Source organism: Schistocerca cancellata, chromosome 7 (genome assembly GCF_023864275.1).
Source record: "Schistocerca cancellata isolate TAMUIC-IGC-003103 chromosome 7, iqSchCanc2.1, whole genome shotgun sequence".
In the NCBI taxonomy this organism is placed as follows: Eukaryota; Metazoa; Arthropoda; class Insecta; order Orthoptera; family Acrididae; genus Schistocerca; species Schistocerca cancellata.
In genome coordinates this window covers 365,732,303-365,757,503 of record NC_064632.1, presented here as the reverse complement: position 1 = coordinate 365,757,503, position 25,201 = coordinate 365,732,303, and the positions used below count along the sequence as shown (strand labels likewise).

Here is a 25,201-nt window from a genome sequence, read left to right as displayed (position 1 = left end):
ATGGAAGTGAAACATGGATGGTAAACAGTTTAGACAAGAAGAGAATAGAAGCTTTAGAAATGTGGTGCTACAGAAGAATGTTGAAGATTAGATGGATAGATCATGTAAATAATGAGGAGGTACTGAATAGAATTGGGGAGAAGAGGAATTTGGGGCACAACTTGACTAGAAGAAGGGATCAGTTGGTAGGACATGTTCTGAGGCATCAAACTATCACCAGTTTAGTCTTGGAGGGTAGTGTGGAGGGTAAAAATCATAGAGGGAGACCAAGAGATGAATCCACGAAGCAGATTCAGACACATGTAGGTTTCAGTAGTTACTTGGAAATGAAGAAGCTTGCGGAGGATAGTGTAGCATGGAGGGCTCCGTCAAATCAGTCTCTGGACTGAAGACCACAACAAGATTACAACGACCTGTCTTAGCGCCTTCAAAGCTTTGCGGATATTAATAATAAAAACAACTATGAAACACGGACTGAAATATCTAAGTTGCAGTTCACGCGAAGCAACAGAAACTAACAAAGCAATATATGATTACAACCATGATTCTTTGTAATTCTCGAACTTTCTATCGTCCCGCAATCGTGTGATGTTTGATGGCACTATCTCCAAGACGATGTAATTTATTCTCCCGATAAATATTAGTTAGTTTATTACGATACAGTTCGTTTATTCGGCATTTAATTCGCCATTAGTTGTCTTGATTGTTTCATTTGAAATTTGTTGTCATGCTTTCAAACTGTTTAAAATCTGATAAAGTTTTTATCTGTTGTTCAAATATATGAACAGGGACTGAGTTGCTCATTTGCAGACTAGGTAAACGGTTACCGCCTGTCATAATCAAATAAAATATTATACTAGGTTCAGTCAAGCAATGTTTTTTGGAGGACAACATTTTCATCTTTGTTTGTTACCGGTACTTAAAACTCGACACGAACGTTTCTCATATTCTTACATACTTTATGAGAACACGAATTGTTGATCTGTTCAAACTCAACAGGAGTTCGTGGAGTGGAAGGTTGTAATGCTATTTCCTCCACTGTTTCACAAAATTGTGAAATTTATCTAGAGTCATAGCTTATTTAGCCAGTTCCAGTTTCCTACTTAGCCCTTGTATTCGCGCCATGGGAGTGATATGTCACGTGATTGTTCGAACTAGCTCAATACTTTACCGAGCGCTGTGCCCGTTTGAACGCCCTAGTTTCTGACCTCGGCATGGTTTAAAATCACGTTAAAGGAAAAACATACTTATCTGCACGACTGGTAACAACTATTTTTAATGTCATATGTTCAGAGCATCATGTACCCCATTGATTCAGATAAATTTTTAGATTTCGGGGTAGCCGGCCTTAGTTGGCCGAGCGGTTCTAGGCGCTTCAGTCTGGAACCGTGCGACCGCTACGGTCCCAGGCTCGAATCCTGCCTCGGGCATGGATGTGTGTGATGTCCTTAGGTTAGTTAGATTTTATTAGTTCTAAGTTCTAGGGGACTGATGACCTCAGATGTTAAGTACCATAGTGCTGGGTGCCATTTCGGGGTATGATTTTTCTTGATTCATGTGTTGGTATTACTGGTTGTGAATTGCATCCGTTTCTCGTGCACAAACAAGTCAAATTTAAATTTCAAGTGTAACATGTAGGAAGTCTAGTGGAAGTATACACTGTTTAGCGTAATTGATATAATCCATTTGGTAATCAAATCAACATTCTAAGTAAAGTATGGAAGTACACTTAGACCCGAAGGAAGTCTTGGCTCACCTCAACGAAATGGGATATAGAAACATTACACCGGAGCAGTTACGGGATTTCGTTCGAGGTATGGTAAATTAGTGGATGACAAAAATATGGTATTTAAATGTGTGGTGCATATCGCATGCAGTTTTGGTTACGCAAATAGCAGTCTATTATTGTAAATATTGCTTACAGTAAGAAGTGAGACACTGCGGATCGTACTTATCTCTATATTATATTTACCGGATCATCTCCTTCGGGTTTACATTTTTAGATGCGGTTGTGTGATTGTTGACCCTGCAGCTGTAAGAGTTGTGTGATTGTTGATCTTGCAACTGTTCAAGACCGGACGTAATTAAAGGCAATAGCAGATGTGTTCTCGAAAATCACGATTTTGACGAATTAGCACAGACACCCGCAGAATGCACCATAAGTACATGATCTGTAGCGAAAAAGAATTCGTATGCACTTTATTAAAACAAGAAAATGCGATTCAAGGCAGCTGAAACTTTCTTACCCCTAACTTTGCTGCTGTACAGTGGCATCTTATATTGCAGGTGTCAAATTTTTCAGAAAAGTGACACAATTGCACGTGCTTTTGTGGTTGCCAACACACACACACACACACACACACACACACACACACACACACACAGTTCTATTTATTTATTTTGATTTTTGTGTCGGGATAAGGTGTAGTATTTTGAGTGCTCTATATGTGGCAATGTTTGGATGCAAATTGCACATTATCACAGTCTGTCTTTTGTCCACTATCGCATAGAAGTGTAAAAGTATCTGACTTAGTAAATAACTTCAGCTAAATTACAATTGAGATAGAACTATTTTTTCTTTATAATCTGCGCCACCAGGGAGCATTTGGAAGTGAATAACACTTAATATTTGGAAAATATGGGGCACTACAAAATACATGCATTATAAAATAGGATGTCCATGGCAGCCTCTCAGTTTCCTTAAGTGCTTCATCAAAAATAGCTAGCCTATTTGCCAAGAATTAGGAGAAAGTTTTCCTATCTGTTTTCTCAAGAGAATGAGAAGAGGTATGTCTTTTTAACTTGGTCTCAGCTGTGATTTATATGCAACAAAATTTACTTGTTGAAAATCTGGTCATTTAAAATTAAAACTGTCCTCTTGTAATATAGTCAGCAACAGGTGACTTTCAAGAGGCTGACACAATGTGCTAGACTAATAGAGTTCTATATCTTCCTTGAGAAAATAGCATTGATCTTCAGTGGTGATTGTATTCTTGTAGACTACTTGAGGTACAACTAGCAACTTTGTTCGTACATAGGCCTACATGAAACTGATGATTCAAAGTGTCGGTTGAATGCCAATAACCAGGTAGCATATGGGGCCAGTGTGCCGATGTTACCCAAATATTTCCTACAGGTCTTCCGTAGATTACAACTCGATAATTAAAAACTGAGTGACTGAAGGGTGACAGAAAGGGTCAGACAAAAAGTTGCAGTTTGTACATCTTCCCCCAATTACATTTTGAAGTAACTTTAAATATAGTAAATAAGATTTTTTTTTTACCCATTTTGCAATGTATTTACTTTTCGTGGTCACTGAAAGTTATACATAAATTTTAATTTCACATCTTCTTTGTGCATATCTGTCCTTAAATTTTGTTCAGCAGTTCTTATAATTGATGTTAGTACTCCTTGTGTCCACATGGAGGGGGGTAGGATGCAGTCTGCCTTTTTACTTTTATCTTCTCAGTGGTTCCCCTTCTGTGATCCATATCTCGTCTCTCATCCTTTTCATGTGTCCATACCATATGATTGGGGTTTCTTCCACTAAATCAATAATTGAATTTGTGACATTCATTTTCTTCCTGATGACTTTATTTCTGACTCTTTCCCACTTGGATAACTGTGCAGACCATCTTCAAACCTACATCAAAGCTGCTATCTATCTTTTCGTTAATGGGGATTTAACTGTCCGTACTTCTGATCCTTGTGTCATAATGCTTGCAATGGTTTTTTGTGTTTCTAATCTTTTCACCTCAGTACAGTTAATGTTCTAATACGGAACTTTCCAGCATTTATTCTTGCATTAATATCCTTATTGTGTTTACCATATTGTGTGGTATTTATTCACAGATATTTGTACTCTTCAGTATGTGTAGTCATTATAGCTCTTCTAGTGTCAATTATTGATCTATTCCTCATGTTATCATGCATTTTGTTTTATCTGTGTTGTCCTGAGGACCTATTTTTTTAATCCTGTATTAATTCCTTGGTGATATATTCAATGTCTTCATTTTGGGTCAAAATTAGATGGCCATAGGTAAATTGTAGTGGATATATAGTACTACCACATATTGGAATTCCCATGTTCTTACATTTTTTCTTCCAATTTTCCAGTGTTTTCTTTGTACATATTTTACCAAGAGTTGATGATAGGCTGCATCCCCGATGTAATCCCTTAGTAACTTTAAATCCTGGTAAGGGATTGTAGATGTACCGAATTGCCTTAATTATGATAGTACGAGATCAGCCTTAAATGCTCTTAAAAGATCACAGGTGAAGAGCCTTATAATTTGGCAGTTATGATCTTGCAACTAACTGCTCAGTCTTGTTCCTAAGATAATCTTATGTTAAAATAGGTTAATACATCTTCATTTGGTGTATGAAGAAGATGTAAGAATGACATAGGGTGGTATAGGCATCAAAATAGCATAGAGTGTTGGATCCTTATGCTGTATCTCCTTATTCATTCTTATACTTATTCTTCACTTGTATGTCATTAGATTGACGTGAGCCTTATTTGTGCATTCTCTACTTCATCGCTATACAACCTGATAAAAGCTGGACTTGTATACATTTGGCTGGACACGGCAGTAAAATGTTGGACATGCCTGACTAAAGCTGGACACCTGACAATCCACATCCACAAACTGCATAAAGGTGTATTATCATAGGCTTTTCTATACATCTAAAAATACTAAGTGAAGGGACTAATTTCAAACAGTTTTCTTTTAAAGTATCTTTGCAATCAGTTCTGCATAATATCTGCTTGTGTTATCCTCAGGGGGCTCACAACTCTTTGAGTATGTGCATGGTGAGCAGGCAGTCCCAAGCTGTTGCGTTCCTTCTTCCTTTCCTGTGGTGCAATTTTACTTTCTCACTATATACCTTTCCTCTGGCTTACTGTCTAGGACAGAGCAGTAATGCCCTCATCCCCAATTCATAAAAGAATCAAACACCCATCTCTAAAACTGCTTCAGATCATTTTTAAAGTTTGTAGGAAGTTGCTAAGTGCTCTCTTTCTGTAATATTGTGTGAATAGTGTCTGGGTAATTTGCACTCCATGAGTTACACAGCCTCAATACGCATATACACGGTTTATAATTTTAATATTTGTCTTATTGTTTTAAAACTTTAACAGTAGATTAGGACAGCATTTTAAATTTTTAAATTTGGTCAATAATTATATGAATTACTGAAATCAAATTTGTGTTGCACATGGAAACTGTTATATAGGCAATCTGCAACTGAAATCGTGCACAGTTTTAGCTGCTTACGACCAAGCTTGCTCTCCGGATGTTGGGTATGGCTTCTCTCACTTTGTTCCCTTTATTTCAACCTGCACATGTCAGCTAACTAATGTTTGTGCCCCCACATAAGGGTTTGACCCCCACCTTGTCAAACTCCTTTTACAGGATGTGCAGGCTGTGCAAGGAAGGTCGCCAAATATGCAGCATGGTAGCTAGTCCGTGTGGTAGGTCACTGGTTACCTGTACAATGGTAGCCCTTTGACTGCACAATGATTGCACTCTTGATGCCTGATCTGTCACATTCCTGTGCATGCCGAGGAATAGCTGCCTATCCATTGGGGGGCACTGGGACTCCAGTCACTGGCCATCACACTGGATGACCATTGCTCTCGCTGGGTGGTACCTGTGTGAAGAGCTCTCATTTGGAGTACTGTATTTTACGGACTATAAAACACACTTTTCCTTCGAAAAATTGCCTCCAAAATTCAGGCACTTCTTATCTCAATATTAAAATGAAAATGTCCGGTGTTTCATTTAATATTCTCAACAGTCTAAAAAAATGGCCATATAATCGATGCCATGAAAAACCTCTATCTATCTGGCAACACTAGATTCAACTGGCAGCAGCAGTTCGCCAATGTGACAAACATGAGTTGCGGGGATTCACAAACTTGCAAGAACAATCTCCCTTTCATCCTGCCATCACATACTGAGAATACTGTCTGGCTTATGATACATCATTGTGGTGTATGTTGCCAGTGAACTTGAATTGAAAGTGATCCATGTTATCGGTAACAGTACAATATCTTTTGTTAGTAGCTAGTTTTGTAATGGGGAAAAAATAAAAGGTATTCATATGATGTGGGCTATAATTTGAAAATAATAGTATATGCAGAACAACAGGAAACTGAGGAGCTGAGTGGCGTTTCGGCTCTCCAGCAACAGGGGGGGGGGGGGGGGGGGAGGAATCGTGATTGGCACGCTAGTAAAGAAGAATTGAAAAAAATGGGGAAGACTAAATGTGCAGATAGAGGACTGAATTCAAAATGGTCAAACCTAGATGATGACACACTGAAATGGATTCAAGGACACTATGAAAATAGCATTGGAATTAATACAAAACTAATTAAAATACACGTGTGTAGAACAGTGCTACAGTGGAACTTAACAGACTTTAAAGAGGGAGTGGTTGGTGCTACAGGTTTATGAAGTGTCATGGACTTAGCATGCAAACTAAAACCAAAATATCTCAGATAACGCAGCAAGCGAAATATTATTTTTCCGTCCTTTATTATTATAGTGAATATGGGTGAAACTCCTCTTTCTGTGCCAAGTAACAGAACTGTTGCCATGAAAGGTGGTAAAACAGTAACTATAAAAACAAGTGGACAAGAAAAACATGCACTACACTGTTGTTCTTTCATGTTGTGCTGACTTAATCCAGTGACTATTCTCAAGCACAAAAGACTGCCAAAACCTTCTAAAATAAGCCAGTTGGTGGTGTTCACGTTCATGAGAGGGGTTGGATGGATGAGGCTGGTATGAAATTATGGATTAACAGTGTGTGGGAGAGAAGGAAATGTATGTTATTGAAGAGGAGTTCTCTGTTTGTGCTAGATCAGTTTAGCAGTCATTTGAAAAATTCTACGAAAGAGAAATTGAGAAAAGGGAATACAGAGCTTCCTGTTACCCTGAGAACATTTACTACGTAATGGCAAAGGGAGCTTTAAAATGACCTACAATCAAACAAGTGTGTCAGTGGATAAAACAGTCATGGTTTAGAGAAAGAGGGAAGACATTATTGTTAAATCTTTCAAAAAGTGTGGCAAAATTAACACTCTTGATGACAGTGAAAACTGTCTTATATATGAAGAGGACAATGATAAGACAAAGAGGAAGAAGAAGAAGAAGAAGAAGAAAGTTCAGCTGATGATTTTTGAGGATTTTAAAAAACGTCAGTTCGGTTTTATAAACCAATAATTTGTTTTGATCTAGCTTTGCAATCTAATAAAGTGGTACAAATGTTATTTAAAAAAATTACTCAAAAATTGAGGAGCATCTTATAGTCTGTAAAACACAGTAAGTGGCATTATGGTAGATATTTATCATCATGGATCAACCAAAGCTAGCAGTCAGTGGCCATGAGGCCTGATTTCAGCTCAGTGCATATCATTATGATCCCAGAAATTTTCTCTCCTTGGCCATGCCCTGGATGGAAAAAGAAAACCAAACAATTTATGTAGAGACTTACTCCCCTCTGTTTTTAGTTTCCACTTGAACAGATGGAGGGTCCCTCTCTCTACCAAGCCAATGTTCTTTGTGTAGATTGTTGAAAATACATTTGGCAAACTCTTTTCACTTATTCAATTGTGAAGTGATTCCGTCTTACGGTAATTAAAACAGCAAATCCTACCCAGAAAGTGTTACCCTCTTTTAAACAACTTAGTGGTGTATTTGTTACAATAACACCCCAGAAAAACCTAAGCATGCTATAAGGATTAATTTTTGACAGGGACCTACCGCAGCAGACAGTTGAAGAACTAGGCGAATACTGGAAGAGGTGAGGGATCCACTTCATATGTCATACACACTATGTGATCAAAAGTATCTGGACACTAAAAATGACTTAAAAGTTCGTGGCGCCCTTCATTGGTAATGCTGGAATTCAATGTGGTGTTGGCCCACCCTTAGCATTGATGACAGCTTCCACTCTCGCAGTCAAACATTCAATCAGATGCTTTAAGGTTTCTTGGGGAATGGCATCCCATTCTTTACGGAGTACTGCACTGAAATATCGATGTTGGTTGATGAGGCCTGGCACGAAGTTGGCATTCCAAAACATTCCAAAGGTGTTCTGTAGGATGCAGTTCAGGACTCTGTGCAGGGCAGTCCATTACAGGGATGTTATTGTCGCGTAACCACTTCGCCACAGGCCGTGCATTATGAACAAGTGCTCGATCGTGTTGAATGATGCAGGTGCCATCCCCAAATTGCTCGCCAACATTGGGAAGCAAGAAGGTGCTTAAAACATCAATGTAGGCCTGTGCTGTGATAGTGCCACACGAAACGACAAGGGGTGCAAGACCCCTCCATGAAAAACATGACCACACCATAACACCACTGCCTCCGAATTTTATTGTTGGCACTACACATGCTGGTAGATGACATCCATCGGACATTTGCCATACCCGCACCCTGCCATCAGATTGCCACAGTGTGTACTGTGATTAGTCACACCACACAGCGTTTTTCCAATCTTAGGTCGTCCAAGTGAGGCGTCGTTTGGCATTTACCAGCGTGATGTGTGGCTTATGAGCAGTCGCTTGATCATGAAATCAAAGTTTTCTCACCTCCCGCCTAACTGTCATAGTACTTGCAGTGTATCCTAATGCAGTTTGGAATTCCTGTGTGATGGTCTGGATAGATGTCTTCCTATTACACATTACGACCCTCTTCAGCTGTCGGCGGTCTCTGTCAGTCAATAGACGAGGTCGGCCTATACTCTTTTGTGCTGTACGTGTCCCTTTATGTTTCCACTTCACTATCACATCAGAAACAGTGGACCTAGGGATGTTTAGGAGTGTGAAAATCTCGGATACGACGTATGACACAAGTGGCACCCAATATCACCTGATCACGTTCGAAGTCTGAGTGTTCTGCGGAGTGCCCTATTCTGTTCTCATGACGTCTAATGATTACAGAGGTCACTGATATGGAGTACCTGGCAGTAGGTGGCAGCACAATGCACCTAATATGAAAATCATATGTTTTTGTTTGTGTCCAGATACTTTTGATCACATAGTGTACATCAGGCCCCCACCATACAAGGATGACTCCAGTACATTCACTCTTGATTTTGAGGTGAATTTGCTTCCAGAAGAGGTCAAAATCAGAATTTACCACTGTGATGTGTAGCTGTATTTCCCACACCAAATGCGGTGCTTTGAATGCCAGTGCTTAGAGCATGTATTCCCCTGGTGTACACATGACCCAGTTTGTGGAGATTGTGGCTGGCTACTTCATTAAAATTTCACCATATGTGATACCACCCATCTACATCTGTTGCAGGAAAGACCATGCGACTCGATCTCCGAAATATGCTACCCTACTCAAGGAATGCAAATTTCATGAACTGAAGGTCACAGATCACTTCTCATATTTTGAAGCTCAGAAAAATTATGATCATATGCATTCAGTCTCTGATACTGACTTCCGCTGTTACTGTAGCCAGGTCATTGGCAATAACTGGTGTATTAACTCCCTCAGTATCAATCTCTGGGGTAGCTGCACAGATACACTTAACAATGGAGATAAGTCCTTCATATGATTCCTGCAGCACCATCTTTGTGAACCACTCCCTGTACCTGACGGGAGAAGCAGCATTCTCGTCCAGCATCTACCCCCAAAAACCCACAGATCGGCAACCTGACAGCAGTCAGTACTGCAGGAGCCACCGACAGTGGGTCCCAGGGCTGCCTGCGCTTCTGTTTCTACACTCACAGTGGACGAGCCCTGACAAGGTTATCGGCCATGAAAAGTTGTGAAAGGGTAAAACAATAATTCTTGAGAGAAAGATACTCTGGAGCACCTCCCCCCTATGGGTCTGGGGGTTAGAATAGGCCCGAGATATTCCTACCTGTCGTAAGAGGCGACTAAAAGGAGTCTCTCACGTTTCGACCTTTATGTGATGGTCCCCTGTATAGGGTTTGACCTCCACTTTTCAAAATTTTCCCGAAGAGCGAGCCAATTGGGGAAGAGTGCCTTACGTGGTGCATCATGTCCATCATGCATTGAGATCTTTAGCCCACTTTCTTGTTGTGCATTTCAGTCCCACTCATTCTCCATCTCTTGGGTGAGGACACCTACCTGGGTGCATTTTCCACCATGCACGATGCAGTGCTGCTATCTGCGTTGACGATGACCTTGGACTTCTTTGCACCTAATATCCAGGACGGTAGTCAGTCCATTGTGGTGGGGCCACCATGAACCCTGTTACTTGTAGCCCCCTGACCACACAGGGATCGCCCTGCTGATGCCTTCACAATTAACTCCACATCTATGCCAAGGGATAGATGCCCATCCCTCTGGGGCATCGGGACTCCCGGCAATGGCCATCCTGCCAGGTGGCCTTTGCTGTGGCTGGGTGGTGCCTGTGGGGAGGGCCCCTGGTCAGAGTAAGTGGCATCAGGGCAGATTACACGCGATGAAGCATAGTCCATCTCTTGCTGGTGGTGAACCACCAGCAGTCTGAGTGTTCACGAGCTCAATTCAACACACCTAAGTAAGACCCCAAATTGTTCCCCTCCCTGGCCACACCATGGGAGGAACGTCAGCTTAAGAATGGCAGCAGATCTTATTCACCCCAGTACCTTGTGCGTACCAGAGCTGATGTGGACTCTTTCATGACAATGAAGCCTCAGTTTTTTGTTGAACGTTTAGAGGACAAGTTTGGGGAGGTGGAGGGATTGTCTAAAATGAGATATGCCTCAGCTTGATAAAAACAGCCTACTCTGTCCAGTCACAGACGTTACTCGCTTGTGACAATCTGGGGCATGTTTCTGTAACCATTGCGCCTCATAAGAGCTTAAATATGGTCCAGAGTATCATATTTCACAGGGACCTTCTTCTGCAGTCTGACGATGAGCTGCGTGCCAATTTAGAGCGGTTTTTGCAACTTTTGCATCAGCCCTTAAAACACCAATAGCTAAGTGTGATGCTTTCACACAAACTCAGACCACAGATTCAAGTACAAGCACACGCACTTGTCACTGTACCTGTGGGGGGGGGGGGGGGACTCTCCACTTGCAACTGATGTCGCTCAGAAGCCGTCCGCAATAGATTTACCACCTAAGCCACATACCACTCCCCAACTTCAGAAGCCACCTAAGCCATCCCAGCAACCCAGGCAGCCTCCTCCTCCTCCTCCTCCTCCTCCTCCTCCTCCTGACAGTAAAGAAAAATGTTCTTCTAAAAGTAGTTCTAAGTCCAAGAAAGCGGTAGGTAAGCCTTCAGATCGACGAGCGCTCTCCCTTTCTGATGGTGACTATGCTCTTGAAGATATGGACTTCCAATCAGAAGAACTAGAGAACGCAGAACCGGCTAATGTTCCCCCTGACCTCCCCGGTAAATCACCGCGTACGAGAGAGAAAGGAAAGAATCATCATCGCTAACCAATGGCTTCCAAAGGGACTTCTGTGCTGCAGTAGAATTTGAATGGACATTGCTCACATTTGGAAGAATTGCAGCTGCTGGTCCAGGATAAACCATTCTGCATCTGCTTACAAGAAATGTATTTTAAAGTCGCAGATATACCTACATTACGGGGCTACCACATATACAGGAAAGACGATACTACTTAGGCAGGGTTAAAGGTGGAGTGGCTATTTTTCTTGATGACAGGTACCACTCCTCTGCTGTCCCTCTTGCCACGACCATCCAAGCAATTGCCGTGAAAGTTTTCTCACCGTTTACTATCACAGAGTGTTCTTTGTACCTGCCCCCCCCCCCCCCCCCCCCCCCCCCCCCCTCCCCAATGACACTTTGGATGCGGACGCATTGGCAGACCTCTTCCAGGCACTCCCGCGCCCATTCCTTCTTGTGGGGGACTTCAGTGCCCACAATACAAAGGGCAAATTGGTTAAATTGGTTACAGTACAGTCGACAGGTTATTTTTGAACAAAAGGATTGTGCATAAGAGACAGTGGCCCATATCACTCAATAGATCCAAAGGGCTGCCGCAGAGTCCATCCCCAGGTCTACTAACCACCTCGGATGACGGCCTGTACCGTGGTGGAATGATGACTGTCAATTGGCAATCAGGGCCAGATGGACAGCTCTTCGGAACTTCAAATGGTGTCCAACTACAGACAATCTTCATGTCTTCAGGTCTGCGAGAGCACATGCGAGGCAAGTGATCAAAGAATGGTAGAGGGCTTCCTGGAGGGAATTCATGACTTCCATTAATCGGTCCACCTACGCTGCGCATGTTTGGGAATCAATAAGACGAATTTCAGGCAATAGTAGTCCACATCCCCTTACAGCGTTGTCAAATAATGGGGTCTTGGTGGACCCACCAGAAGAGATGGCTCATGTTTTAGCTGAACACTTATTTACTGTTACTAAGTCATTCAGACAGGCTCCTGCTGTTCAGGTATTCTGTCAGACTGCAGAGATAAGGAAGCTCAATTTTTTCTTGTGTAGTGAAGTAGTATACAACCTTCCATTCTCCATGTGGGAACTGGAATCAGATTTATCTGCAGCCAAAGACACTGCTCCAGGACCTGATGAGATCTATTATACCATGCTTCGTCATCTGTGTCTTGAAGCAAAAGGTCAACTCCTCTCATGTTTTGACCAGATTTGGTTTGATGGACAGTACCCCATGACTTGGAAGGAGACAATCTTAATTCCATTCTGGAAAACAGGTAAGGACCGGAGCGCGCCTAAGAGTTATTGGAGTGTCGAACTTACTAGTTGTATGGGTAAGACTCTTGAACGCATGGTCAACTGCCGCCTCGTCTGGCTGCTCGAATCCCGAGGTTACCTGAGCCGCTCCCAGTGTGGTTTGAGGTGCTACCGTTCCACTCTTGACAACTTAATTCTACTGGAGACGGTGATACAAGAGTCCTTCCTACACAGAAACCATTTAGTTTGTGTGTTTTTTTGACCTCAAAAAAGCATATGCCACTACTTGGAGGTACAACACCCTTCGTCAACTTCATGAATGGGAACTACGTGGATGCCTGCCGATTCTGATCCAACCCTTTCTCGAGGACAGGCGTTTTCGCTATCACATTGGTGATGCCGTATCTGATTGCTATGTTGCGGAGAATGGTGTGCCCCAGGGCAGTGTCCTCAGTGTTACATTGCTTGCCATCGCTATCAGTGACATTTCCTCTGCAGTCAGGAGCCCTGCCAAATGCTCTTTGTTTGTGGATATGTTTGCAATCTTCTACTCTTCCTCTGATCTTACTACGACTAGGCAGCTACAACTGACCAGTAGGGGGCTGGAAACCTGGGCCCAGACAACTGGTTTTCGGTTCTCACCTGAGAAGACTGTGTGCATCAATTTTAATCATGCTCGTCGGAGTTTTAACCAACCAGAGCTTAGAATGGGGGACTGTATTTTACTTTTTCAAGACACAGTGCACTTTTTGGGTTTATTATTTGACTCAAAATTAACATGGTTCCCACACCTGAAAGACCTATGAACAAAGGGCTTCCGGTTGTTGAACATTTTGAAATGCCTTTGCGGAAAAACATAGGGAGCTGACGGGTCCCGCCTCCTACAGTTTTATAGGGCATTTGTTCAATCACACTTAGACTATGGCATCGTGGTTTATGGATCGGCCCGTCCTTCCTACCTCCGGATGTTAGATGCTGTCCACCATGCGGGCATTCGGATATCGACTGGAGCCTTTCGGACCAGCTCAGTTCAGAGTCTGTGTGCAGAGGCTGATGAACCACCACTCTGGATTCAGTGACACATCCTTTTGGCTCGACAGGCGCTGAAAATCTCTGTCACCCTAGTCGTTGGCATTTAGTTCAGTCATCCAACCCGCCTTCGAACGACTATTCAGGAATCACCCCCACGTGACCCAGCCATTTGGTATACATGCTATGGCCTGCCTCAAGGATCTCTTGGGCATGAAAATACACACCTAGGGATGGAACGCACTGCCACCTTGGTGTTTTCGGAGGCCCAAAGTGATTTTAAGCTTGACGCAGTATCCGAAAAATTGTACTGCAGATATGGTTTTTACAACTTTGTTTTCATCTATTATAAGTATGTACCATAGTTTAATCATTATTTATACAGATGGATCCCAGCAGGGGAATGTTCTTGGTTGGTTTATGGTTTTCCTTGGTAGGGTTTATAAAGTGCATCTTCCAGAACAATTTATAAATTATGATGCAGAGTTATATGGCATAGTAATGGCACTGGAGAGGGTTCGCAGGCATCACCGTACGAGTTTTCTTGTCTGCTCTGACTTTCTTAGTGCACTGCAAGCACTTCACCAAATGTATCCGGTAGACCCGCTGATTCAGCTCATCCATGACTGCTTACAGTGGCTCCAACGTCGTGACAAGGAGGTGATCTTTTGCTGTGTACCTGGCCACGTTGGGATACAGGGTAACGACATGGCTGATAAAGCTGCCAAGGAAGCATGTTGTGATAGTACTGTCCATCAATGTCCCATCCTGTTGCATTCCCTTATCTCATTTTCTGACAGATGCATCATGAGTCAGTGGGAGACTGAATGGTTGCAGGTGTCGAACAACAAACTGCGGTCACTCAAACTGACAACAAAAGCTTGGCGGACTTCATGTCAGCCTCGCCGCTGGAAGGAGGTTTTGCTTACCAGACTGCGTATCGGGCTTAGCACTTTCACACATGGCTTCCTCCTCCGGGGGGAGGATCCACCTTTCTGTGAAGTTTGTGGCATGCTGCTTTCAGTTCAGCATTGTGGCTAAGCGTGTCCTTTATACTAATAATAGGGCAGCCCTTGGTGTTGCTGTAAATCTGCCCACCGTCCTTGCAGATACCGATACCAGTGTTACCAGTGTTAACAGTGGTGAAATTTTATGAACTATCAGGCCTCATCCCTAAACTGGTGGGGAAGGGCAGCAGACTTTAGTACGTTATAAACTGCTCTGCATGTGGGGACAGCCTTCGTCCCCACCCATGAGATTTCATGTTGATTTTTCGTCAGGGTGCTGATGACCATGATGTCGAGTGCCCCCTCAACCCAACTCATCATCAACCAGAAGGAAAGGAAAATCGTGGAGTAAAAGACCCTGGACCCACTGACCTACACTGAGGCTAAGAGAAGATTTGAATGCCTGCATCGTGTATGTGTGACATCGTCTTACTCTGCCGCTACAGCAGTTCTAACACCATCAGCTCTGCCAACCCCAGTCACCTCTCAGAGCCGGAAGACTACACCTGCCCCCTTGATGGTGGGGGGAGGGGGGGGCATTTCCCTCCCTCTTGCTCCCGCACCACCTACTTCAGAAAAAACACCTCCCACCCCCAACCATGGGGGATGCCCGTCCCCACTTCTAAGCCAGAGAAGTGTCTGAGCCAGTGAAGTCCTCCCAACAAGAGAAACCCAAGCAGCAGTGAGATAAGTCCAAAAAGAAGACCCCTAAGACCAAGGAAATTGCTGTGGCACCCACACCACCACTACCTACAAGCTCCGTGTCTGAGGATGGGGTGGAGATTCTTGCGTCCGCTGAGGACCTAGATCTCGCCAGACGCTCAGACACAGTGGATATAGACTGCTCGGGCAATAAGTTGGTGGCAGCAGGTGACTTGGAGGTGTAAACTGTCTCATTGAATGTTCCATGTTTTCCCAGTCTCACGGTGACATCATCCTGTAGTGGAATTGTGGCGGTTTTTTCGACCGCCTGGCTGAGCTATGGCAACTGTTAAGCTTTACACCTGTTATCTGCATTGACCTCCAGGAAACCTGGTTCCTGGCAATGCGGACCCCTGCATTCCGCGGCTATAAGGGATATTACAGGAACCGTAGTGACTATAATCGAGTGTCAGGTGGAGCTTCCGTTTATGTCCTAAACTCAGTCTGTAGTAAACCTGTGCCCCATGAAACCCCTCTTGAAGCTGTGGCTGTCAGAATAAGGACAATGCAGGAAATAACTGTCTGCAATGTATATCTTCCTCCAGATGGTGCAGTACCCCTGAATATATTAGCTGCACTGAATGATCAACTCCGTAAACCTTTCCTACTTTTGGGAGATTTTAATGCCCATAACCCCTTGTGGGGTGGCACTGTGCTTACTGGCCGAGGCAGTGATGTCGATACTGTACTGTCTCTGTTCGACCTCTGCCTCTTAAATACTGGGGCCACCACACATTTCAGAGTGATGCTGGCGCGAATCTATTGTTGTCCCGATTCCTAAGCCGGGGAAGGACAAGCACTTGCCTTCCAGTTATCGCCCTATCTCGCTTACCAGCTGTGTCTGTAAAGTGATGGAGCGAATGGTTAACTCTCGATTGGTTTGGCTGCTCGAGTCTCGACGCCTACTTACCAATGTACAATGTGGATTTCGTAGGCGCCGCTCTGCTGTTGACCATCTGGTTACCTTGTCGACCTTCATTATGAATAACTTCTTGCGGAAGCGCCCGACCGCGGCTGTGTTCTTTGATTTGGAGAAGGCTTACGACACCTGTTGGAGGGCGGGCATTCTCCGCACCATGCATACATGGGGCCTTCGCGGTCGCCCCCCTCTTTTTATTCGTTCCTTTTTAGTGGATCGACAGTTCAGGGTACGTGTGGGTTCTGTCCTGTCCGACACCTTTCGCCAGGAGAATGGGGTGCTACAGGGCTCAGTTTTGAGCGTCGCTCTCTTCGCCATCGCGATCAATCCAATAATGGATTGCCTCCCAGCTGATGTATCAGGCTCCCTTTTTGTGGACGATTTTACCATCTATTGCAGCGCGCAGTGTACACGTGTCCTGGAGCGCTGTCTTCAGCGTTCTCTTGACCGTCTTTACTCCTGGAGTGTCGCCAATGGCTTTCGTTTTTCTGCCGAGAAGACTGTCTGTATTAACTTCTGGCGCTACAAAGAGTTTCTCCCACCGTCCTTACGACTCGGTCCCGTTGCTCTCCCAATCGTGGAGACAACCAAATTTTTAGGCCTTACATTTGACAGGAAACTTAGCTGGTCTCCACATGTGTCATATTTGGCCGCCCATTGTACCCGTTCTTTAAATGTCCTCCGTGTTCTCAGTGGTATGTCGTGGGGAGCGGATCGAACTGTTCTACTTCGTCTGTATCGGTCGATCGTCCGCTCCAAGCTGGATTATGGGAGCTTCGTATACTCCTCTGCACGGCCATCCATCTTACGCCGCCTCAACTCCATACAACATCGGGGCTTACGACTTGCGATCGGAGCATTTTATACTAGTCCCGTAGAGAGTCTTCATGCTGACGCTGGCGAATTGCCACTCACCTACCGGCGCGATATACTGCTTTGTCGGTATGCCTGTCGGCTACTGTCAATGCCCGACCATCCGTCTTATCGTTCCTTTTTTGACGACTCTCTCGACCGTCAATACGGGTTGTATGTCTCTGCCCTGCTACCCCCTGGAGTTCGCTTTCGTTGCCTCCTTCAACACCTTAATTTTTCACTCCCTGCAACCTTTCGAGTGGGCGAGAGCCACACGCCACCTTGGCTCCAGGCTCAGGTCCGCGTTCACCTTGACCTCAGCTCGCTCCCAAAAGAGGTCACCCCCGGTTCGGTCTACCACTCCCGTTTTTTGGAACTTCGTTGAAGTTCATCAACATGACTTTCATTTATACAGATGGCTCTAAGACCAATGACGGGGTCGGGTGTTCCTTTATTGTCGGGGCACACAGTTTCAAATACCGGCTCCATGGCCATTGTTCGGTCTTCACAGCTGAGCTCTTTGCCCTCTACCAGGCTGTTCTTTACATCTGCCGCCACCGACATTCTGCTTATGTCATCTGCTCCGACTCCCTGAGCGCCATCCAGAGCCTCAGTGATCCGTACCCGGTTCACCCTTTCGTACACCGGATCCAACGCTCTCTTCAGCAGCTGGTGGACGTCGGTTCTCCGGTTAGCTTTATGTGGGTTCCTGGCCATGTCGGTATCCCTGGGAACGAAGCTGCAGATGCCGCGGCCAAGGCTGCGGTCCTCCAGCCTCGGACAGCTTCTTGTTGTGTCCCTTCGTCCGATTTTAGCAGGGTCATTTGTCGGCGCATTGTGTCGCTGTGGCATGCCGATTGGGCTGCACTTACAGACAACAAGCTTCGGGCCTTAAAACCTCTTCCCGTGGTTTGGACGTCCTCCTCACGCCCTTCTCGGCGGGAGGAGGTAGTTTTGGCCCGGTTAAGAATTGGACACTGCCGGTTCAGCCATCGCCATCTGCTGACGGCTGCGCCAGCGCCGTTCTGCCCATGTGGGCACTTGCTGACGGTTCGACACATTTTAATGTCCTGTCCATATTTTAACACACTGCGTCTAGATCTTAACCTGCCAAGTACTTTCGATGCCATTTTAGCGGATGACCCACGAGCAGTTACCCCCCGCGGTATTCCTGCCTGTCGTAAGAGGCGACTAAAAGGAGTCTCACATGTTTTGGCCTTATGTGATGGTCCCCTCTCGGGTTTGACCTCCATCTTTCTAAATTATTCCGAAGAGCGAGCCAATTGGGGAAGGGCGCCTTACATGGTGCACTGTATCCGTCGTGCAATTAGACCTTTAGCCGGCTTTCACGTCGTTGCAATGGTGTCCCGCTCGTTTTCGATCTTTAGGGCGGGGATACGTCCCTGGGTGCGATTACCACGCTGCCCTCTGCAGTGTTTCTTTTAACTGCGACGACGACCTTGGACAGTTTTGCACCTAAGATCCAGCACGGTAGCCAGTCCGTTGTGGTGGGGCCGCCATGTACCCTCTTGGTTGTAGCCCCCTGACAACACAGGGATCGCTCTACTGATGCCTGCGCCGTTAACTCCCCACGTATGCCAAGGAGTAGATGCCTATCCTCCTGGGGTATCAGGACTCCCGGCAACGGCCATCCTGCCAGGTGGCCTTTGCTGTGGCTGGGTGGCGCCCGTGGGGAGGGCCCTTGGTCGGAGTAGGTGGCATCAGGGCGGATGACCCGCAATGAAGCGTGGTACATCATCTCTCGCTGGCGGCCAGCCGCCAGCAGTCTCTAAGCGTTCTCGGGCTCAATTTAATGCTCAGAAGTACGATCCGAAAACGTTCCCCTCCCTGGCCACGCCGTGGGAAGAGCGTAAGTCCCAGGATGGAGGTAACAGTTATTCGCCCCGATTCTTAGTTTGCACGAGAGCTGATGGGGAGTCTTTTCTCTCCACAAAGCCTCAGTTCTTCGTCGAGCATTTAGAGGACAAGTTTGGGGAGGTGGAGGGGTTGTCTAAAATGCGCTCTGGCTCAGTACTGATACAAACGGCATCCTCCGCCCAGTCACGCAGGTTACTTGCTTGTGACAAGTTGGGGGATGTTAACGTTACTATTACTCCACATAAGAGTTTAAATATGGTCCAGGGTGTTATTTTCCATAGGGACCTCCTTTTGCTGTCTGATGACGAGCTGCGCGCCAACTTAGAACGTAGAGGTGTTCATTTCGTAGAATGAAGGCTTTCACGACCGGTTGACATGGCTGTTTTTATACTTTCCGGGATGCGAGGTCGTGGTCCAAGAACTTTTCTGCTCCTTACGTTTCGTCCAGGACTGCGCTGGACTTCCTCAGAGGCGCTGCTCCGCTGAGTCTTGCCGACTGACTGGTCGGGTGTCTGAGAGCGACTTATATATTGTAAGAAAGAGGGGCGTGGTTCAGGTGACACGTGATGAGCAGTGATAATCCATAGCAAAGTACCGACTTCGACTATCGATTACCACCTTGTCAAAGATAAAAATTGTTAGCAGTTTTGTAGAACCACTGTCCATATATCGCTAAGTTTCATAGCCTCCTCTTTCCTATTAAAATTATCGTTATGTTTATAAATTTCGATAGCTTCTCTGTAAAGCCGTGGGTAGTAATGTAACGTTGTAGATAAAACTTCGGTATCCGAAAACTTCACTTGGTGGTTGCCTGGTTGAAGAGCATGTTCCGCTACAGCTGACTTTTCTATTTTTCCAAGTCGACAAAGACTTTTATGCTCTTTCAGTCGCGTGTTTACGCTTCTTTTGGTAGTACCAATGTAAACTTTGCCACAGGTACATGGAATTTTATACACACCACATGTCGACAGAGGAGGGCGCTTATCCTTCACAGATCGTAGTACTTGACTTATTTTCTTAGTTGGTTTAAAGATCGGTTTTATGTCATGTTTTCGTAAAATCTTACCGATCCGATCTGTTACTTTTTTAATAAAAGGGAGAACTACTGTATTTTTCTGTTGTTGTGGTTCATTCTTATCTTTTGGGTTTCTGTTCCTTGGACGCAAAATTCTATCTATCTCTTTTCTTGAGTAGCCGTTGTTTTCAAAAGCCTGCTTCAGATGTTTCACTTCAGCATCCAAATGTTCAGGTGTACATATCCGTTCCGCTCGATCGACGAGACTTTTTATGACACCTCTTTTTTGTTGAGGATGATGATTAGAATTTTTATGTAAATATCTATCCGTATGTGTTGCCTTCCGAAAAACTTTATATTCCAAGCTTCTATCGTGCCGTCTCATAACTAAGACATCCAAGAAAGATATTCTGTTTTCCTTTTCTATTTCCATGGTAAACTGTATTTTTGGGTGAATTTTATTTAGATATGGATTATCACTGCTCATCACGTGTCACCTGAACCACGCCCCTCTTTCTTACAATATATAAGTCGCTCTCAGACACCCGACCAGTCAGTCGGCAAGACTCAGCGGAGCAGCGCCTCTGAGGAAGTCCAGCGCAGTCCTGGACGAAACGTAAGGAGCAGAAAAGTTCTTGGACCACGACCTCGCATCCCGGAAAGTATAAAAACAGCCATGTCAACCGGTCGTGAAAGCCTTCATTCTACAATCAGAAGACTCTACGGGGAGGATTTCTCAAAATCAGTTAGACGCCTGGAATTTTTACGTAAGAAGAGAGCACATTTAATTTGTACTTTAACTTTTTTGTTACGTTGTAGAGACTCGTCTTCTATACCGAACTTCTTAAAGCTGAAGAGGATGTTCCAGACAGCTCGTGTACACCGGATTTATGATTATACAGAAAGAGCATTACTTCGAGAAAGGATACATTACACAAGACGAGAAATGGATTCTGTTGACTGTGAGTTACTGAAGCTTCATTTATTCTTAGCTTGTAAGATACAGATAGACCTGTGGAATAAAATTGATTATCTTACGTTTACAACTATGGAAGCTACGATAGAAATGACTACTAGTAGACATAAGAAAAAGTTTGGAAAGTTACAAGCTAATGTAACAACTACAAGTAATACGATGATGACTGGTACTGTTATAAACAAGTCAAAGAAAGTGTTATCTCAAGACGAGATTTCTGTCCTTGCAAAAGGAGGAAATTACGCTATAACACCTGTAAAAGTACCACTTGAAGATATTATCGCGAATATAGAAGCAGGTATACGGAATCTCCCTAAGGCAACCGCGAATGCAATTCGAATTGAAACCACTAGAGTTTTAAGCCACAGCAGACCTTTAGAAAGTAATTTAACAAAAGGTGAGAGGAAGGCTCTTAAGGATTTGAATACAGATGAAGAAATAGTCGTTCTTCCCGCAGATAAAGGGAACGCTACTGTTGTTATGAATACAGAAGATTACCGAAGGAAAATTTTGAACCTTTTAACGTCAGGACAGTATAAAAAACTTGCGAGGGATCCTACAGCCAGTGTACTTAGGAAAACAAATAATTTGATTAAGTCATCTACCTCTATCCGAAAGGAAGATAAAAGAACGTTATTGAAAAGTGAAGCTATGTGTCCTCGATTGTATGGTGTACCTAAAATTCATAAAATAGATTTTCCTTTAAGACCCATAGTCAGTGCCATTAATTCTCCCACTCATGAAATAGCAAAATATTTAACAACTTGTTTACAACCATTGATTGGAAAAACTGACTCTTATATAAAAGACTCGCGTCATTTTATTACAAAACTAGAGGGACTAACTCTGGCCCCTGAAGATATTCTTGTAAGTTTTGACATTGTGTCCTTATTCACAATGATTCCTGTTAACGAAGTTATGATTTTCATAGCGGATATTTTTCCAGAAGATTTGACCGTTCTTTTCAAACATTGCCTTACATCAAGTCAGTTCCAGTGGGATAATGAATTTTATGAACAAATTGATGGAGTAGCAATGGGTAATCCATTAGGCCCTGCGATTGCCAATCTTTATATGGAGAAATTTGAACAATCAGCCCTAGACAAAGCTAATAACAAACCATCTCATTGGTATCGATATGTAGATGACACATTTGTGGTTTGGTCCCATGGCAGAAAGGCCTTGGACGATTTCTTTGATTATCTAAATAAAATTCACCCAAAAATACAGTTTACCATGGAAATAGAAAAGGAAAACAGAATATCTTTCTTGGATGTCTTAGTTATGAGACGGCACGATAGAAGCTTGGAATATAAAGTTTTTCGGAAGGCAACACATACGGATAGATATTTACATAAAAATTCTAATCATCATCCTCAACAAAAAAGAGGTGTCATAAAAAGTCTCGTCGATCGAGCGGAACGGATATGTACACCTGAACATTTGGATGCTGAAGTGAAACATCTGAAGCAGGCTTTTGAAAACAACGGCTACTCAAGAAAAGAGATAGATAGAATTTTGCGTCCAAGGAACAGAAACCCAAAAGATAAGAATGAACCACAACAACAGAAAAATACAGTAGTTCTCCCTTTTATTAAAAAAGTAACAGATCGGATCGGTAAGATTTTACGAAAACATGACATAAAACCGATCTTTAAACCAACTAAGAAAATAAGTCAAGTACTACGATCTGTGAAGGATAAGCGCCCTCCTCTGTCGACATGTGGTGTGTATAAAATTCCATGTACCTGTGGCAAAGTTTACATTGGTACTACCAAAAGAAGCGTAAACACGCGACTGAAAGAGCATAAAAGTCTTTGTCGACTTGGAAAAATAGAAAAGTCAGCTGTAGCGGAACATGCTCTTCAACCAGGCAACCACCAAGTGAAGTTTTCGGATACCGAAGTTTTATCTACAACGTTACATTACTACCCACGGCTTTACAGAGAAGCTATCGAAATTTATAAACATAACGATAATTTTAATAGGAAAGAGGAGGCTATGAAACTTAGCGATATATGGACAGTGGTTCTACAAAACTGCTAACAATTTTTATCTTTGACAAGGTGGTAATCGATAGTCGAAGTCGGTACTTTGCTATGGATTATCACTGCTCATCACGTGTCACCTGAACCACGCCCCTCTTTCTTACAATATATAAGTCGCTCTCAGACACCCGACCAGTCAGTCGGCAAGACTCAGCGGAGCAGCGCCTCTGAGGAAGTCCAGCGCAGTCCTGGACGAAACGTAAGGAGCAGAAAAGTTCTTGGACCACGACCTCGCATCCCGGAAAGTATAAAAACAGGTGTTCATTTCGTCCGGCGCGTTCATCGGGGTCCGAGGGACAATCAGGTTGCTACCGGTGCCTTCATCTTGGCCTTAGAGGGTGATACGTTACCGGAAAAGGTCAAGGTGATGGTCTACCGATGTGACGTCAAGCCCTATATCCCTCCCCCAATGCGGTGCTTCAAGTGCTGGAAGTTCGGCCATATGTCTTCCCGCTGCACTTCCAGCCTCACATGTAGAGATTGCGGACGCCCATCTCATCCCGATACTCCATGTGCCCCGCCTCCCATCTGCGTCAACTGCGGGGAGCACCATTCACCTTGCTCGCCAGACTGCAGAATATTCCAGAAAGAGCGCAAAATCATGGAATATAAGACCCTGGACCGACTGACTTATACTGAGGCCAAACGGAAATACGACCGATTACATCCAGTGCGAATGACAACTTCCTACGCCGCTGCTACAACACCTGTGCTAGCCCCATCAGTTTCGCGCCTTCCGGCCGGATCGACGAGTGGTACAACTCCTCCTGCCCCCTTGCCAGTGGGGGGCTCTACCCACCGGGTTGCTCCTGTGCCACCTACCTCAGGAGCAACACCATCCCCCCCATCGGGGACGTCGGTCCCCGCTTCTAAGCCGGAGAAGTGTCCAACTTCTTCGGCTTCTCACGCTCGCAAGGGGTCCCTTGGGTCCCTCCCTTCCCAGGTTTCCACCGGCGGGAAGGCTGACGATAGCCAGTGGCGTAAGTGCCCACAATCTGCAGGTCGAAGGGCTTCCCGATCCTCCTCAGTCCCGGAGACTGAATCGGTGAAGCCCTCCCAGCCAGTTAAACCCAAGGAGCAGCGTGAGAAATCAAAGAAGAGCAGCTCTAAGCCCAAGGAACGCGCGGTGGTAGCCACCCCATCGCTACCTTCTAGCTTTGCGTCTGAGGACGAGGTGGAGATTCTGGCGTCCGCTGAGGACCTCGATCTAGCCGGTCCCTCAGACGCCGTGAATAGCAATAGCACTAGCACGGGTGCTCAATCGGAGGCAGCAGGTGACCCAGCGGCGTAATCTGCCGTCCCAGTCCCGGCACGCCTTTCTCAGCCATGGACAAAACCATCCTCCAGTGGAACTGCAGCGGTTTCTTCCACCATCTAGCTGAGCTCCGCCAACTTATCAGCCTTCACCCTTTCCTGTGCATTGCTCTGCAGGAAACTTGGTTTCCAGCAATGCGCACCCCCGCCCTCCGTGGCTATCGGGGTTATTATAAGAACCGAGCAGCTTATGAAAGGGTGTCTGGTGGCGTCTGCATCTATGTCCTTAACTCTCTTCACAGCGAGTCTGTCCCTCTACAAACAGCTTTAGAGGCTGTCGCTGTTAGGGTGTGGACGCCGCAGGCTCTTACCGTCTGCAGTCTTTACCTTCCACCGGAGGGTGATGTCGCGCAGCATGTCCTGGCTGCGCTGATAGCCCAATTGCCGCCACCTTTCTTATTACTGGGCGACTTTAACGCCCATAACCCTCTGTGGGGTGGGTCAGTGGCAACAGGTCGAGGCGCCACCGTTGAGCATTTATTGTCGCAGCTCGATCTCTCGATTTTGAATGATGGTGCCTCCACACACATCAGTGTGGCGCATGGCACCTACTCCGCCATTGACCTTTCAATCTGTAGCCCTAGCCTCTTACCATCTGTCCACTGGAGTGTGCATGACGACCTGTGTGGTAGTGACCACTTTCCGATTTTTCTGTCACTACCACAGTGTCACTCTTCTGGGCGCCCTAGCAGATGGGCTATGAATAAGGCTGACTGGGACTTGTTCTCCTCCACTGCCGCTATTGAGCCTCTTTCAACTGATGCCATTGATGCGGTGGTTACATCGGTCACCGCCGGCATCGTCACTG

At 44.8% G+C, this 25,201-nt stretch overlaps 1 protein-coding gene across 2 annotated transcripts in view; it reads left to right on the top strand.

Annotated features, from left to right (window-relative positions):
- Positions 1–1,487: 1,487 nt before the first annotated feature.
- LOC126092306 (uncharacterized) overlaps positions 1,488–25,201 on the top strand; it is a 75,188-nt gene continuing 51,474 nt past the window's right edge. Inside the window, exon 1 of one of the 2 annotated variants that reach the window (XM_049907831.1) lies at positions 1,488–1,814. In XM_049907831.1, coding sequence (XP_049763788.1) covers positions 1,718–1,814 — 97 coding nt within the window. In that variant the 5' untranslated portion in view covers positions 1,488–1,717. The remainder of the gene's footprint in view (positions 1,815–25,201) is intronic. The other variant, XM_049907832.1, reaches the window with a different exon arrangement.